The sequence below is a fragment of the Oncorhynchus gorbuscha genome, linkage group LG09, assembly GCF_021184085.1.
Source record: "Oncorhynchus gorbuscha isolate QuinsamMale2020 ecotype Even-year linkage group LG09, OgorEven_v1.0, whole genome shotgun sequence".
Taxonomy (NCBI): Eukaryota; Metazoa; Chordata; class Actinopteri; order Salmoniformes; family Salmonidae; genus Oncorhynchus; species Oncorhynchus gorbuscha.
The window spans coordinates 17,511,358-17,528,391 of record NC_060181.1 but is presented as its reverse complement, the minus strand read 5'-3'; the positions used below and the strand labels follow the sequence as shown (position 1 = coordinate 17,528,391).

Genomic DNA, 17,034 nt, shown 5'->3' with positions numbered 1-17,034 from the left:
TCTCTCTTCACTCACTCACTCACTCTCTCTCACTCTTTCTTTCACTCACTCTCTCTCTCACTCTCTCTTTCACTCAATTCAATTTCAATTCAATTCAAAGGGCTTTATTGTCATGGGAAACATATGTTTACATTGGCAAAGAAAGTAAAATCGAAAATAAACAAAAGTGAAATAAACAGTAAACATTACGCTCACAAAAGTTCCAAAAGCATAAAGACATTTCAAATGTCATATTATGTGCAAATAGTTAAAGTACAGAAGGGAAAATAAATAAACATAAATATGGGTTGTATTTACAATGGTGTTTGTTCTTCACTGGTTGCCCTTTTCTTGTGGCCACAGGTCACAAATATTGCACACTATGGTATTTCACCCAATAGATATGGGAGTTTATCAAATTTGTTTTTTTTTTTCGAATTCTTTGTGTGTCTGTGTAACCTGAGAAAAATATGTGTCTCTAATATGGTCATACATCAGGAGGTTAGGAAGTGCAGCTCAGTTTCCACCTCATTTTGTGGGCAGTGTGCACATAGGCCGACCTGACTCTCAAGAGAAGACAGGCTATGGTGGCCTTTCTCAATAGCAAGGCTATGCTCATTGAGTCTGTACATGGTAAAATATTTCCTTAATTTTGGGTCAGTCACAGTGGTCAGGTATTCTGCTAATGTGTACTCTCTGTTTATGGCCAAATAACATTCTAGTTTGCTCTTTTTTTTTTGTTAATTCATTCCAATGTGTCAAGTAATTATCTTTTAGTTTTCCCATGATTTGGTTGGGTCTAATTGTGTTGCTGTCCTGGTGCTCTGTGTGGTCTGTTTGTGTTTGCAAACAGAGCCCCAGGATCTGCTTGCTTAGGGGACTCTTCTCCAGGTTCATCTCTCTGTAGGTGATGTCTTTGTTATGGAAGGTTTGTGAATCGCTTCTTATAGAATTGAACTGCTCTTTTCTGGATTTTGATAATTAACGGGTATCAGCCTAATTCTGCTCTGCATGCATTATTTGGTGTTTGACATCGTACACAGAGGATATTTTTCATGTTCTATAACTAATTGTAGTATTTTGTTGCCAGATCCTAATTGGCATGTTGAATGTTGTCCTGAGTGGCACAGTCGCCTAAGACACTGCATCTCAGTGCAAGATGTGTCACTGCAGTAGCTGCTTCGAATCCAGGCTGCATCACATCCGGCCGTGATTAGGAGTCCCGTAGGACGGCGCACAATTGGACAAGCGTCGTCCGGGTTTGGCCGGTGTAGGCCTTCATTGTAAATAAGAATTTGTTCTTAACTGACTTGCCTAGTTAAATCAAATATACACATTCCTTTTGATGGCATAGAAGGCCCTCATTGCCTTGTCTCTTAGATCGTTCACAGATTTGTGGAAGATACCTGTGGCGTTGATGTTTAGGCCGAGGTATGTATAATATTTTGTGTGCTCTAGGGCAACGGTGTCTAGATTGAATTTGTATTTGTGGTTCTGGCATCTGGACCTTTTTTGGAACACCATTATTTTTGTCTTACTGAGATTTACTGTCCGGTCCCAGGTCTGACAGAATCTGTGCAGAAGATCTAGGTGCTGCTGTAGGCCCTCCTTAGTTGGGGACAGAAGCACCAGATAATCAGTAGACATTTGACTTCAGATTCTAGTAGGGTGAGGCCGGGTGCTGCAGACTGACTGTCACTTAGAAATGTCCTTGTTTTTGAAAGAAAATCCATTTTTTGTCCATTAAAATAACATCAAATTGGTCAGAAATACAGTATAGACATTGTTTGTGTTGTAAATGAATATTGTAGCTGGAAACTGCATATTTTTTATGGAATATCTACATAGGCGTACAGAGGCCCATTATCAGCAACCATCACTCCTGTGTTCCAATGGCACGTTGTGTTAGCTAATCCAAGTTTATCATTTTAAAAGGCCAATTGATCATTAGAAAACCATTTTGAGATTATGTTAGCACAACTGAAAACTGTCGTGCCGATTCAAGAAGCAATAAAACTGTCCTTCTTTAAACTAGTTGAGTATCTGAAGCATCAGCATTTGTGGGTTCGATTACAGGCTCAAAATGTCTAGAAACGAAAACCTTTCTTCTGAAACTCGTCAGTCTATTCTTGTTCTGAGAAATGAAGGCTATTCCATGTGAGAAATTGGCAAGAAACTGAAGATCTCGTACAATGCTGTGTACTACTCCCTTCACAGACTGGCTCTAACCAGAATAGAAAGGAGTGGGAGGCCCCGGTGCACAACTGAGCAAAAGGACAAGTACATTAGTGTCTAATTTGAGAAACAGACGCCTCACAAGTCCTCAACTGGCAGCTTCATTAAATAGTACCCTCAAAAACACCAGTCTCAACGTCAACAGTGAAGAGGCAACTCCGGGATGCTGGCCTTCTAGACAGAGTTTCAAAGAAAAAGCCATATCTCAGACTGGCCAATAAAAAGAAAATATTAAGATGGGCAAAAGAACAGACACTGGACATAGGAACAGCATCCCAGAGGAAAAGGCCAGCATCCCAGAGTCGCCTCTTCACTGTTGTCGTTGAGACTGGTGTTTGTTTAGTGTTTTTTCCAACTTTCCCAGAGGTGTTTTGAGTCTATGGATTCTTCAATTTCATTGAGCTGATTTCTGACGTGCTGTTCCTTCTTTTTCCATAGTGTATTTCTGTATTGTTTTAGTGATTCGCCATAGTGAAGGCGTAGGCTCAGGTTTTCTGGGTCTGTGTGTTTTTGATTGGATAGGTTCCTCAATTTCTTTCTTCGGTTTTTGCATTTTTCATCAAACCATTTGTCACTGTTGTTAATTTTCTAAGGTTTTCTGCTCAACATTTTTAGATTTGATAGGGAAGGTGAGAGGTCAAATATACTGTTTAGGTTTTCTACTGCCAAGTTTACAACTTCACTATTACAGTGAAACGTTTTGTCCAGGAAGTTGTCTAAAAGGGATTGAATTTGTTGTTGCGTAATTATTTTTGGTTAGGTTTCTACACTACATTCCTTCCATCTATAGCATTTCTTAATATTATTCAGTTCGTTTAGGCTTTGATGCCTCATGATTGAGTATTGCTCTGTTCAGGTAATGTGATTTTGCTGTGATCTGATAGGGGTGTCTGTGGGCTGACGGAACGCTCTGAGAGACTCTGGGTTGAGGTCAGTGATAAAGTAGTCTACAGTACTACTGCCAAGAGATTATCTATAGGTGTTCCTACTGTAGGAGTCCCCTCAAAGCCTACCATTGACTATGTACATACCTACTGTGAAAAAGAGCTGAATAGGTTGTGACACATTTTTGTTGGTTATGTTATCGTAGTTGTGCCTAGAGGGTAATATGGGTGACGGAATGCTGTCACCTCCAGGTAGGTGTTTGTCCCCCTGTGTGCTGAGGGTGTCAGGTTCTTGTCCAGTTCTGGCATTTAGGTCGCAACAGACTAGTACATGTCCCAGGGCCTGGAAATGCTGTTTTCTTTAAAGTATTGGGATTCTCGTGAGAGGATATAGGTAGGACATTTTTCTCTGTTGAGATCGTTTCCTTTTGAATTTCTAGCCAAATGTAAAATGTTCCTTTTTTGATGAATTTAATAGTGAGTTAGGTCTGCTCTATACCAAATTAGCATACCTTCTGAGTCCCTTCCTTCCCTGTTTTACTCCTGGTAGTTTGGTGGATAGGACTACCAGCTGAGATAGTGAAGGTATTTTGTTTCATAGTGTCCAATGTTGTTAGTCGTGTGGTTTGGCCTCAGACCAGTAAGTGTGAGCAGAGCCTGCTAAGTATCTGATACATGTGATTGGCTTGGGCCAGTGTAAGAATGGGAGTTGGGCCTGTTTGCCTGCTCATGGCCTGGGCGTATGTGTGACTTTCATGTTGAAGCCCTCCTTTGTGGGAGTGGGGGGCATGGGGTGGGCTGGAGGGGCATAGGTCTGAGTTGATCTATATGGGCTGTGGGCATGGTTGGTTTGGGGGGATATTGATTGGTGGTGGTGTGGATGTGGCTGGGGGTGCTGTGGTCTGAATGTGGGTCCTTTCGGCGTGGATCCTCTGTGTAGGTCTGGGGGGGGTCCCTCGGGTCTGGAAGAGTGTCTCGCTGGTCTGAGCGGGGTGTCTGTTGATCTGTTGCTCTTGTGTGAGGTGTTGGGGCTGCGGTTGATGGCGATGTCCTTTAGGGTCCTGGCGAAGGTGGGCACTGCTATAGGTGGACATGGTGGGCCAGGTACGCATTTGGTTTTGAGGCACAGTCACTGGAAATACTTGCGTTTGGTAGCAAGGTGAAGATAACCACTTGTGTGTTGGGGAAAGTAGAAGAAGCTTTTTCAATCACTCCCTTGAGAGCTGTGGCCACCCTTTCCTGCTGTGCTCTCAGGTCGTTTTTGCCTGTGTGTATTATTATGTGGCTAGGTGAACCTAGTTGGTCCTCAGACAGAAGGTCTGGGGCGCGCCGGGTTCTGTTTGTTTGGGAAAAAGTTTATTTTCTTGTATACATTTCCCGTTTGAGTCCATAAGGAGTACAATCTGACAAGGTAAAAATCTGTCGTTCTGCCCCTGAACAAGGCAGTTAACCCACTGTTCCTAGGCCGTGATTGAAAATAAGAATTTGTTCTTAACTTCTTGATGCTACCCATCCCTTTAGCGGGATAATTGTCATCAACAACCTCTGAATTGCAGAGCGCCACATTCAAATAATGATTACTAAAAATATTTATATTCATGAAATCACAAGTGCAATATAGCAAAACACAGCTTAGCATTTTGTTAATCCACCTGTCGTGTCAGATTTGGAAAATATGCTTTACAGCGAAAGTAATCCAAGCGTTTGTGTAAATTTATCGATCACTAGACAAAACATTATGAACACCTAGCATCAAAGTAGCTTGGGCAAATCAGAGTAGCTTGGGCAAATCAGAAAAGCAATAAAATTAATGGCTTACCTTTGATGATCTTCGGATGTTTTCACTTACGAGACTCCCAGTTACACAATAAATGTTCCTTTTGTTCCATAAAGATTATTTTTATATCCAAAATACCTCCGTTTGTTTGGTGCGTTATGTTCTGAAATCCACAGGCTCGAGCGGTCACGACAACGCAGACGAAAATTCCAAATAGTATCTATAATGTCCAAAGAAACATGTCAAATGTTTTTTATAATCAATCCTCAGGTTGTTATATAATCGATAATATATCAACCGGCACTGTCTTTTTCAGTAGGAGAGGGAGAGACTATGGTTGCCCAAGCTCTGTTGCGCAAACAAAACTCATGCGAACACCTGACGCGATGTTATTTTTCTCGCTCATTTTTCAAAATAAAAGCCTGAAACTATGTCTAAAGACTGTTGACACCTTGAGGAATCTGGTTGATATCTCTTTAAATGGAGCCAAGGCAGGCTATGGAACATGGAGCTTTCAAAATAGAAGCCACTTCCTTGTTTGATTTTCCTCAGGTTTTTGCCTGCCATATCAGTTATGTTATACTCACAGACAATATTTTGACACGTTTGGAAACTTTAGAGTGTTTTCTATCCTAATCTGTCAATGATATGCATATTCTAGCATCTGTGCCTGAGAAATAGGCCATTTACTTTGGGAACGTTATTTTTCCAAACATAAAAATAGTGCCCCCTAGCTGAAAGAGGTTAACTGACTTGCTTAGTTAGGGGTGCTCAGAGGGAGTGGGTTCCCCTGGGCTTGGGGTTCCTCATTTGTATATCCTGCTGTGGTTTCGAGGCTATGGTCTGGAGTGGACTGTTCTGCTGTGGTTTCGAGGCTATGGTCTGGAGTGGACTGTTCTGCTGTGGTTTCGAGGCTATGGTCTGGGGTGAACTGTCCTGCTGTGGTTTCGAGGCTATGGTCTGGGGTGAACTGTCCTGCTGTGGTTTCGAGGCTATGGTCTGGGGTGAACTGTCCTGCTGTGGTTTCGAGGCTATGGTCTGGGGTGAACTGTCCTGGTGTGGTTTCGAGGCTATGGTCTGGGGTAGACTGTCCTGCTGTGGTTTCGAGGCTATGGTCTGGGGTGGACTGGCCTGCTGTGGTTTTGAGGCTATGGTCTGGGGTAGACTGTCCTGCTGTGGTTTCGAGGCTATGGTCTGGGGTAGACTGTCCTGCTGTGGTTTCGAGGCTATGGTCTGGGGTGAACTGTCCTGCTGTGTTGTCAAGACCTTGGTCAGGATCTGAGGTGGGCTGTTGTTCTGGCTTCTCTGCGGGGGTGGCCAGCTCTCTATTGGGTTGTTCTGTCACATGTCATCTTTCCCACCTTCTCCTCTAGTGCACTGTTCTTCTCCTGCTCTGCTCTCATCTTCTCCTGCCGCTGGGCCTCCTTCTTCCGCTCCTGCTCTTTCTCCTGTTGAAGTTGTCTCACCACAGTCCAGAGTGCAGTCATATCTCTCTCCCCTTCCAGGTCTCCGGGTCTGGTTGAGGTGTGGGTGTTGTGCTGGACTGTTGTCTGGGTCTGTGCTGACTGTAGTGTGTTCACCTGCTGTTCCAGCTCCAACTACCATACCTCCAGCTGTGTGAATTTATCCTTCATTTCAGTGAGGGAGAGGTGTTGTTGTCTGTGAGGTTGTTTAATGAAGAGGTCTGGTCTGACATGCTTGGGGTGGGGTTATCATTCTAAAGAGAGAGCTTCTCCGGTTTGATTATGTAAGGGTTTTCTGGTGAAAGAGAAGCGGACCAAAAAGCAGCATGGTGGTTATTCATGTTCTTTAATTTATAAAGAAACTACACATGAGATAACTAACAAAAACAACAAATGTGAGAAAACCTAAAACAGTCCTATCTGGTGCAAACACAGAGAGAGGAACAATCACCCACAAACACAGTGAAACCCAGGCTACCTAAGTATGATTCTCAATCAGAGACAACTAATGACACCTGCCCCTGATTGAGAACCATACTAGGCCGAAACATAGAAATTCCCAAAACCTAGAAAAAGAAAACAGACTGCCCACCCAACTCACGACCTGACCATACTAACTAAATACAAAACACAGGAAATAAAGGTCAGAACGTGACAGTGCCCCCCCCCAAAGGTGCGGACTCCGGCCGCAAAACCTTGACCTATAGGGGAGGGTCTGGGTGGGCGTCTGTCCGCGGTGGCGGTTCTGGCGCGGGACGCGGACCCCACTTCACCATTGTCTTAGTCCGCCTTATTCTCCGCCTCCGTGGCTTTCTCACCATGGCAACCCCTCTCAATGACCCCACTGGACAGAGGGGCAGGGGCTCGGGACAGAGGGGCAGGGGCTCTGGCGCCTCTGGGCTGAGGGGCTCTGGCGCCTCTGGGCTGAGGGGCTCTGGCGCCTCTGGGCTGAGGGGCTCTGGCGCCTCTGGGCTGAGGGGCTCTGGCGCCTCTGGGCTGAGGGGCTCTGGCGCGCCGGACTCTGGGCTGAGGGGCTCCGGACAGGCGGGAGGCTCTGAGCTGAGGCGGGGGCTCCGGCAGTGGCGCCGGACAGGCGGGACGGCAGCGGCGCCGGACAGCGGGCGCCGGCAGCGGCGCCGGACAGGCGGGAGGCTCCGGCAGCGGCGCCGGACAGGCGGGACGCTCCGGCAGTGCTGGAGAGGAGGAAGGCTCTGTAGGCCTGATGCGTGGTGCTGGCACTGGTGGTACTAGGCCGAGGACACGCACAGGAAGCCTGTTGCGGGGAGCTGCCACCGGAGGGCTGGTGTGTGGAGGTGGTGACGGATAGACCGGACCGTGAAGGCGTACTGGAGATCTTGAGAGCAGGGCTGGCACCAACCGCCCTGGCTGGATCTTCAGTCTAGCCCGGCAGATGTGAGGAGCTGAGATGTAGCGTACGGGCTAAGCACGTGTACTGGGGACACCGTGCATTCCACCGCATAGCACGGTGCGTGACCAGTACCACGCCCGCCACGGTTAGCACTGCTAGGCACACTGTAGCACTGAGCTGGCACAGGACATGCAAGGCTAGGGAGGTGCACAGGAGGCCTGGTGCGTGAGGCTGGCACCATCTTCACCAGCCGACTAGCACGCACCTCAGGACGAGTATGGAGAGCTGACCCAGGTGTCATCAAATCCTCGACACGCTCCGTCGGGCGAATTCCGTGTCTCATGCACCAACACAGCAACTCCCTCATATCTCTCTCCTCCAATCTCCCCATTAACTCCTTCACAGTCTCTGCTTCGCTCACCTCCAACACCAGCTCTGGTTCTGAGCTCCTCCTTGGCTCCTCACGATAAGCGGGGGGAGTTGGCTCAGGTCTGACTCCTGACTCTGCCACACTCCCCCTGTGCCCCCACCCAAGAAATATTTGGGGCTGACTCTCGGGCTTCCGTCCGCGCCGCCGTGCTTGCTTCGCCAACCTCATTCTCCTGTAACCTTCCGCGCACTGCTCCATCGAATCCCAGGCGGGCTCCGGCACTCTCCCTGGGTCGACCGCCCACCTGTCTATTTCCTCCCAAGTTGTGTAGTCCAGATTCTGCTCCTGCTGCCTTTCACCACGCCGCTTGGTCCTGTTGTGGTGGGTGATTCTGTAAGGGTTTTCTGGTGAAAGAGAAGCGGACCAAAAAGCAGCATGGTGGTTATTCATGTTCTTTAATTTATAAAGAAACTACACATGAGATAACTAACAAAAACAACAAACGTGAGAAAACCTAAAACAGTCCTATCTGGTGCAAACACAGAGACAGGAACAATCACCCACAAACACAGTGAAACCCAGGCTACCTAAGTATGATTCTCAATCAGAGACAACTAATGACACCTGCCTCTGATTGAGAACCATACTAGGCCGAAACATAGAAATTCCCAAAACCTAGAAAAACAAACATAGACTGCCCACCCAACTCACGCCCTGACCATACTAACTAAATACAAAACACAGGAAATAAAGGTCAGAACGTGACAGATTATGTGAAAGTCCAGAGGAAACTTTTTGGGGTTGCCCTGTACCAATACTACGCTAGCGTCCCACCACGGCAACAGCCAGTGAAATTGCAAGGCGCCAAATTCAAAACAACAGAAATCCCATAATTTAAATTCCTCAAACATACAAGTATTTTACACCATTTTAAAGATAAACTTGTTGTTAATCCCACCACCGTGTCCGATTACAAAAAGGCTTTACGACGAAAGCACACCAAACGATTATGTTAGGTCAGAACCTAGTCACAGAAAAACACAGCCATTTTTTCAGCCAAAGAGAGGAGTCACAAAAAGCAGAAATAGAGATAAAATGAATCACTAACCTTTGATGAACTTCATGAGATGACACTCATAGGACTTCTTGTTACACAATACATGTATGATTTGTTCGATAAAGTTCATATTTATATCCAAAAATCTCAGTTTACATTGGCGCGTTATGGTCAGAAATGTATTTTCTCAAACAAACATTCGGTGAAAGTGCAGAGAGCCACATCAAATTAAGGAAATACTCATCATAAACATTGATAAACGATAAAAGTGTTAAACATACAAATAAAGATAAAGTTCTCCTTAATGCAACCGCTGTGTCAGATTTCAAAATGGCTTTACGGAGAAAGCACACTTTGCGATTATGTTAGGTCTGCACCTGGCCACAGAAACCCATACAGCCATTTTCCAGCCAAGGAGAGTGTCACATAAGTCAGAAATAGCATTAAAATTAATCACTTACCTTTGATAATCTTCATCTGGTGGCACTCCCAGGTCTCCATGTTAGACAATAAATGTTTGTTTTGTTCGATAATGTCCCTCTTTATGACCAAATACCTCCTTTTTGTTCGCACGTTTTGTCCAATAATCCGAATGCTTAAGGCGCGTGCACTAATTCCAGACGAAAAGTTTTTTTAAGTACAATAAAAGTTAGTAGAAACATGCCAAACGATGTTTAAAATCAATCTTCCAGTTGTTTTTGTCATAAATAATAAATAATATTTCAACCAGACAAAAGCTTCGTCAATAGGAAAGGAGAAACAAGAAAGGCGCGTTCCCGATCAGGGCGCATGGCTGATGAATGGAAATTTCCACTGGCCACTGATTGAAAGTGCTATATCTCCCTAATTTTTCAGAGTAAAAGCCTGAAACAATGCCTAAAGACTGGCCACATGTAGAGGAAGACGCAAAGCTTGTGAACTGGGTCCTAAGTCTTTTTATGGTGGATAGGCTTTCAATGGAAAAACAGCCTTTCAAAATGATAGCACTTCCTGGTTCGATTTTCCTCGGGTTTTCGCCTGCCATATCAGGTCTGTTATACTCACATACATTATTTTAGAGTGTTAGAGTGTTTTGTATCCATAACCTACTAGTTATGTGCATATTCTATCTTCTGGGCCTGAGTAGCAGGCAGTTTAATTTGGGCACGCTTATCATCCAAAATTCTGAATGCTGCCCCCTACCCTAGGGAAGTTAACTTCTTGCGTCGAGCAATCCCGTATCCGGGAGTGTAATCATAGCCTCAAGCTCATTACCATAACGCAACATTAACTATTCATGAAAATCTTAACTGAAATGAAGGAAATATATTCACTCACAAGCTTAGCCTTTTGTTAACAACACTGTCATCTCAGATTTTCAAAATATGCTTTTCAACCATAGCTACACAAGCATTTGTGTAAGAGTATTGATAGCTAGCATAGCATTAAGCCTAGCATTCAGCAGGCAACATTTTCACAAAAACAAGAAAAGCATTCAAATAAAATAATTTACCTTTGAAGAACTTCGGATATTTTCAATGATGAGACTCTCAGTTAGATAGCAAATGTTCAGTTTTTCCAAAAAGATTATTTGTGTAGGAGAAATCGCTCCGTTTTGTTCATCACGTTTGGCTAAGAAAAAAAACAGAAAATTCAGTCATTACAACGCCAAACTTTTTTCCAAATGAACTCCATAATATCGACAGAAACATGGCAAACGTTGTTTAGAATCAATCCTCAAGGTGTTTTTCACATATCTATTCGATGATAAATCATTCGTGGCAGTTGGGTTTCTCCTCTGGAGCAAATGGAAAAATGCACGCAGCTGGAGATTTCGCAATAATTTCGACGGAGGACACCAAGCGGGCACCTGGTAAATGTAGTCTCTTATGGTCAATCTTCCAATGATATGCCTACAAATACGTCACAATGCTGCAGACACCTTGGGGAAACGACAGAAAGTGTAGGCTCATTCCTGGCGCATTCACAGCCATATAAGGAGACATTGGAACACAGCGCCTTCAAAATCTGGGCCATTTCCTGTTTGAAATTTCATCTTGGTTTCGCCTGTAGCATCAGTTCTGTGGCACTCGCAGATAATATCTTTGCAGTTTTGGAAACGTCAGAGTGTTTTCTTTCCAAATCTGTCAATTATATGCAGAGTTGAGCATCTTTTCGTGACAAAATATCTTGTTTAAAACGGGAACGTTTTTTTGTCCAAACATTAAAAGAGCACCCCCTATATCGAAGAAGTTAACAGAGAGGTAGTGTGTTAATATAGCACTGCTCCATGCCAGGGGATGGTCCTAGTGGAAGTGTTCCCATTTTTATACCAGTAATCAAAAAGTGTCTCTTGATTTTCCATAAGAGCTTATTTTTGTACTCTTTCCGTGCCTTCTCGTTTTTTACATCCAGGGGTACTGTATTGTAATGACCTCTACAGGGGGAGGGAGCTTCAAAGACCTCTGCATTTGGCTGGGGGAGGCTGTGAGTGAAAACAATGTCCTGATCAAATTGGCTTTTTACCAAATTACCGTACGACTGCCGCTGGGCCTCCTTCTTCCCCTCCTGCTCTTTCTCCTGTTGAAGCTGTCTCACCACTGTCCAGAGTGCAGACACACTCCTGATATTGTTAGGCTCAAGGGCTTTGACACCTCTCACTTCACACATAGGTGCTAATTGAAGTTGCAGTCAGATATGTTCTTTCCTAGCAAGCTTGGTAGCCTTAATTTAGCATTCAGTCCTTATAAAGTAAAATATATTATTGTAATTTATTTTCCTTCTTGGCTTTAAAAGTAGCTTCAGACTAAACATTACTCACTCAGTTCCAGGTTGGATGGTATTTTCAGATTTCTGTTGTGCTTCTTTTGCAGGTCGTTGGTTTGCCAGAGCATTTGCTGTGTAGTCCTTGCGAATAAGAATCTTTGATAGTAGGAATCCTTCCGGTAATTTAGTCCAAAATCAGGTTGTAGGTTCCGAGTTTTGATTTGGAGTAAAGGTTGTGTTGTGCAGGGTAGTATCATGTGTATGTCCTTGTAGAAAAATCCAAGTTTATCGAACTCTAAATCTATATTTTTCTGAAAACATGCTGAAAAATGCAGGAGCTCATCTGCTTATTCGCTCTACCTCTCTCCTCCCTCTCAATGTAATTCAATTCAAGGGGCTTTATTGGTATGGGAAATATATGTTTACATTGCCAAAGCAAGTGAAATAGATAAACAAAAGTGAAATAAACTATCAAAAATTAACAGGAAACATTACACTCACAAATGTTCCAAAGGAATAGAGACATTTCAAATATCATTATGTCTATATAGTGTTGTAAAGATGTGCAAATAGTTAAAATACAAAAGGGAAAATAAAAAACACAAGTATAGGTTGTACTTATAATGGTGTTTGTTCTTCACTGGTTGCCCTTTTCTTGCCCTTCTCTCTCTCTCTCTCTCTCTCTCTCTCTCTCTCTCTCTCTCTCTCTCTCTCTCTCTCTCTCTCTCACTCACTCACTCACTCACTCACTCACTCACTCACTCACTCACTCACTCACTCACTCACTCACTCACTCACTCACTCACTCACTCACTCACTCACTCACTCACTCATATGACCTACACAATGCTGTGTCACAATTGGTGTCACTTCTAATTATACCGGTAGATAACCCAGCTGATATAGGCCTACTCTGGTGCTGTTAACGCTCAGAGGGACAGTTATATTGTCTAATAATAGGCATTTATTAGTACATTACAGTCCAAAAGAGATTTGGTCAATTATTTGCGGTTAACTGTCCAAGAGAGAAGCATTACCGAGATAGAGTTTGTAGTGTTTTTGTCAGGTGTCTGAAGACCGAGTTTAAAGAAAGAAAAAAAGTATCTCTTTAAAATGTCTCTTTCAGAAGTTGAACCTCAGGGGTCGGAACAAGGCGAAGAAAAACTCTGCCGGAGAAATGCTGAAAGAGGAGAGAAAGAACATGTCCCCAGTGATGGAGAGAGGGATGGATGAACAGAAGAGGAACACGGAAGAGGAGGAGAGCAAAGCGAGAAGAAACTGGGACAACAACAGAAATGAGAAAGGGAGCACCGTAGAGGGAGGAAGACTCAAGAGAGAAGAGGAGGAGAGAGAGTGTGAGACAGAATCTCAAGAAGACTTCCCGCAGAGTACAGAGGGTGTGGCCACAGACTTCAACCAGGAAGTAGAGCGGGAGAATGGCAAGGTCCCATTGGCCAGACAGGAGAAGGCTGTTAGGTTTGCGGATGTCAATCAGAAGAATGATGAAGTGAAGTCAGAGGAAATCACACAGCAGCTGAGTGAAAGAGCGCTGTTTTCTGGAGTATGTTAATTAAGAACTGACAGATAGAATCCGTGCACAATAAAGTGTCAGAGGAGTAATGCTGGGGTGTATTCATTATGAGGATTCTGTTGCAAAACGTTTAATCTGTTGCTAAACATCTTGCAATTGTTTGCTCCAAACGGAAAATGTTTTGCAACTGAGTTTCTATTGGACAAAATCAGGTAGGTCCCTCCCCATTTCATTCCACTTGCTCAGTTTGCTTCCGTTTGGTTCTTAAACGGTTTCCGTTAAAGGACGTAATGAATGCCCCCATGATCTAGGTTCAGTTCTATCTCCTAAATCATAATGAATAAGCAGATTCTAGATCAGCACTCCTACTGTGAGACACTTTGTGAATACAGGCCCTGGCCTGGTTTCAAATAGTATTTGAGTTTGCATGGTGCATTGCCTGGATGGAACCAATGGACTATTTCCAAACCCAGCCCACATGACACTCTAGGCAGGCTTGCACAAGTTGTAACATTTCAAACTATTTAGTCCCAGGACCGGAAGTAATAAATATACAGTATAACAGAAGATGAAGAACTGTGTGTATATTCTAAGAACTAGTAGCTCATCGATGGAAACCAAGGAACTTACCAGTATGGTGATTTAGTTTAGCCTTTATATTCATTCCTGTTATTGTCATATATAGATTTCCATATGGATCTGTGTATGTTCATATGGACTGCTTCCAACATGTAACGACTTCAATCAGCCTTCAAGGCACACATTTGACCTGTTGCCTCAGATGTTGTCATGTGGAGTAGGGTGAAGTTGCCCCTAGACACTGATATTGGGTCAGTTTAACATTTCCTCCACCAATGGTTAAGATTAGGATTGGGGCAGGGAAGCTGATCCTAGATCTCGACCTATGGTAAACCTCACCCCAGAGTGTTGTAATGTACTAGCGTATTAGGCATTAATATACAGTGAGGCAAAAAAGTATTTAGTCAGCCACCAATTATGCAAGTTCTCCCACTTAAAAGATGTAAGAGGCCTGTAATTTTCATCATAGGTACACTTCAACTATGACAGAAAAAATTAAGGGGAAAAATCCAGAAAATCACATTGTAGGATTTTTAATGAATTTATTTGCAAATTATGGTGGAAAATAAGTATTTGGTCACCTACAAACAAGCAAGATTTCTGGCTCTCACAGAGCTGTAAACTTCTTATTTAAGAGGTTCCTCTGTCCTCCACTCGTTACCTGTATTAATGGCACCTGTTTGAACTTGTCATCAGTATAAAATACACCTGTCCACAACCTCAAACAGTCACACTCCAAACTCCACTATGGCCAAGACCAAAGAGCTGTCAAAGGACACCAGAAACAAAATTGTAGACCTGCACCAGGCTGGGAAGACTGAATCTGCAATAGGTAAGCAGCTTGGTTTGAAGAAATCAACTGTGGGAGCAATTATTAGGAAAAGAAAGACATACAAGACCACTGATAATCTCCCTCGATCTGGGGCTCCACGCAAGAGCTCACCCCGTGGGGTCAAAATGATCACAAGAACGGTGAGCAAAAATCCCAGAACCACACGGGGGGACCTAGTGAATGACCTGCAGAGAGCTGGGACCAAAGTACCAAAGCCTACCATCAGTAACACACTGCGCCGCCAGGGACTCAAATCCTGCAGTGCCAGACATGTCCCCCTGCTTAAGCCAGTACATGTCCAAGCCCGTCTGAAGTTTGCTAGAGAGCATTTGGATGATCCAGAAGAAGATTGGGAGAATGTCATATGGTCAGATGAAACCAAAATATAACTTTTTGGTAAAAACTCAACTCGTCGTGTTTGGAGGACAACGAATGCTGAGTTGCATCCAAAGAACACCATACCTACTGTGAAGCATGGGGGTGGAAACATCATGCTTTGGGGCTGTTTTTCTGCAAAGGGACCAGGACGACTGATCCGTGTAAAGGAAAGAATGAATGGGGCCATGTATCATGAGATTTTGAGTGAAAACCTCCTTCCATCAGCAAGGGCATTGAAGATGAAATGTGGCTGGGTCTTTTCAGCATGACAATGATCCTAAACACACCGCCCGGGCAACGAAGGAGTGGCTTCGTAAGAAGCATTTCAAGGTCCTGGAGTGGCCTAGTCAGTCTCCAGATCTCAACCCCATAGAAAATCTTTGGAGGGAGTTGAAAGTCCGTGGTGCCCAGCAACAGCCCCAAAACATCAAAATCCTATAATGTGATTTTCTGGATTTTCTTTTCTCATTTTGTCTGTCATAGTTGAAGTGTACCTATGATGAAAATTACTGCCCCTCTCATCTTTTTAAGTGGGAGAACTTGCACAATTGGTGGCTGACTAAATACTTTTTTACCCCACTGTATGGACGTGCATTTGTACAGTTCTTATGCATCTGCTTTTGTCCAGTGTCATTGGTTCATGTAATGGCCAATGAGAATGTGCACATAATGTAGGTCAGGATTTTGAGGTAAGAGCCTTAATTGCCATGGTAACATCAATGTTTTTCTCCTAACTATGGATCGCTGTTTATAGATCTATATGTATCAAAGAATACTGTACATTTGAGTAGATACTCTACTTCTCTATTTAACCCATTATAGCCAAGGTCTTGAGTGAATACTTAATCTGCATATCATGATTGGATAGGTGTCATGGTTCCACTGCATAGCGTTCACCTATCATGTTGTGTCAGGTCAGTGATTATACTTTACGGAAGGGATTTACGGAGTACGTTTTAGGAATATTTGTACGCCGCCTTAGTCCCCTTCCTGCTCTGGAAGTGTGTTGTGTGAGTGGTGTGGTAAGCAAGTCTTTGGTAGTATCCCAATTGGAAACATATTCCCATAGAGTGGGTCAAAAGCAGTACACTATGTAGGGAATAGGGTGCTATTTGGAATTTAACCTCCTGACAGACAAACAGGAGGAATAAACAGTTCTCACAACAATATGTGGACTCCATTTTCTTGTATTTCACCCTGCATTCCAATGATACTGCTGTCTGTGTAATCCCCTCAGTCTCCCCACCTCTGAGGAGCAAAAACTCAGAAAAATGTGTTAATCATCACAGCAAAATGAGAATCTCACAACAATCTCAGAGGGAGACGTCATGCTATGGACCAATCAGGCACCACCTAGAGGTTCCATTACAGTGCACCATGGGAGATCCCCTCTGCCCCTGTACGCAAACTCATTTGTGCATGTGAGACGTGTGTGATTTCAGGCCTGTATGAGTGTGTGATTGAAGTCATGATGTGTGTGCAAGTGAGCGGAAGACAGAAGGGATAAAGGGGACATTTGCCAGGATGTGTGGGAGATATGTTTTAAGGTCTACAGTTTTCCCTTTCTATAAATACTATATTGCTGGTGTGATGATCTCTCTAGCCCCTTTATACCTGGCGCTAACAATGTGTCCTGATCTTGTCCACATTCTGACTGTCCCTGATAGTGATTGGATTCTTGATTTGCTCCCGAGTGGCGCAGCGGTCTAAGGCACTGCATCTCAGTGCAAGAGGTGTCACTGCAGTCCCTGGTTCGAATCCAGGCTGTATCACATCCGGCCGTAATTGGGGTCCCATAGGGCGGCGCACAATTGGCCCGGTGTCGTCCGGGTTTG

At 44.0% G+C, this 17,034-nt stretch overlaps 1 protein-coding gene across 1 annotated transcript in view; it reads left to right on the top strand.

The window, feature by feature from the left end:
* LOC124043217 (raftlin-like) overlaps window positions 1-14,438 on the top strand; it is a 75,716-nt gene extending 61,278 nt beyond the window's left edge. The window contains exon 10 of the mRNA XM_046361545.1: window positions 13,006-14,438. Within this exon, the coding sequence (XP_046217501.1) occupies window positions 13,006-13,449 (444 nt within the window). The 3' untranslated portion in view covers window positions 13,450-14,438. The remainder of the gene's footprint in view (window positions 1-13,005) is intronic.
* The last annotated feature ends 2,596 nt before the right edge of the window (window positions 14,439-17,034 follow it).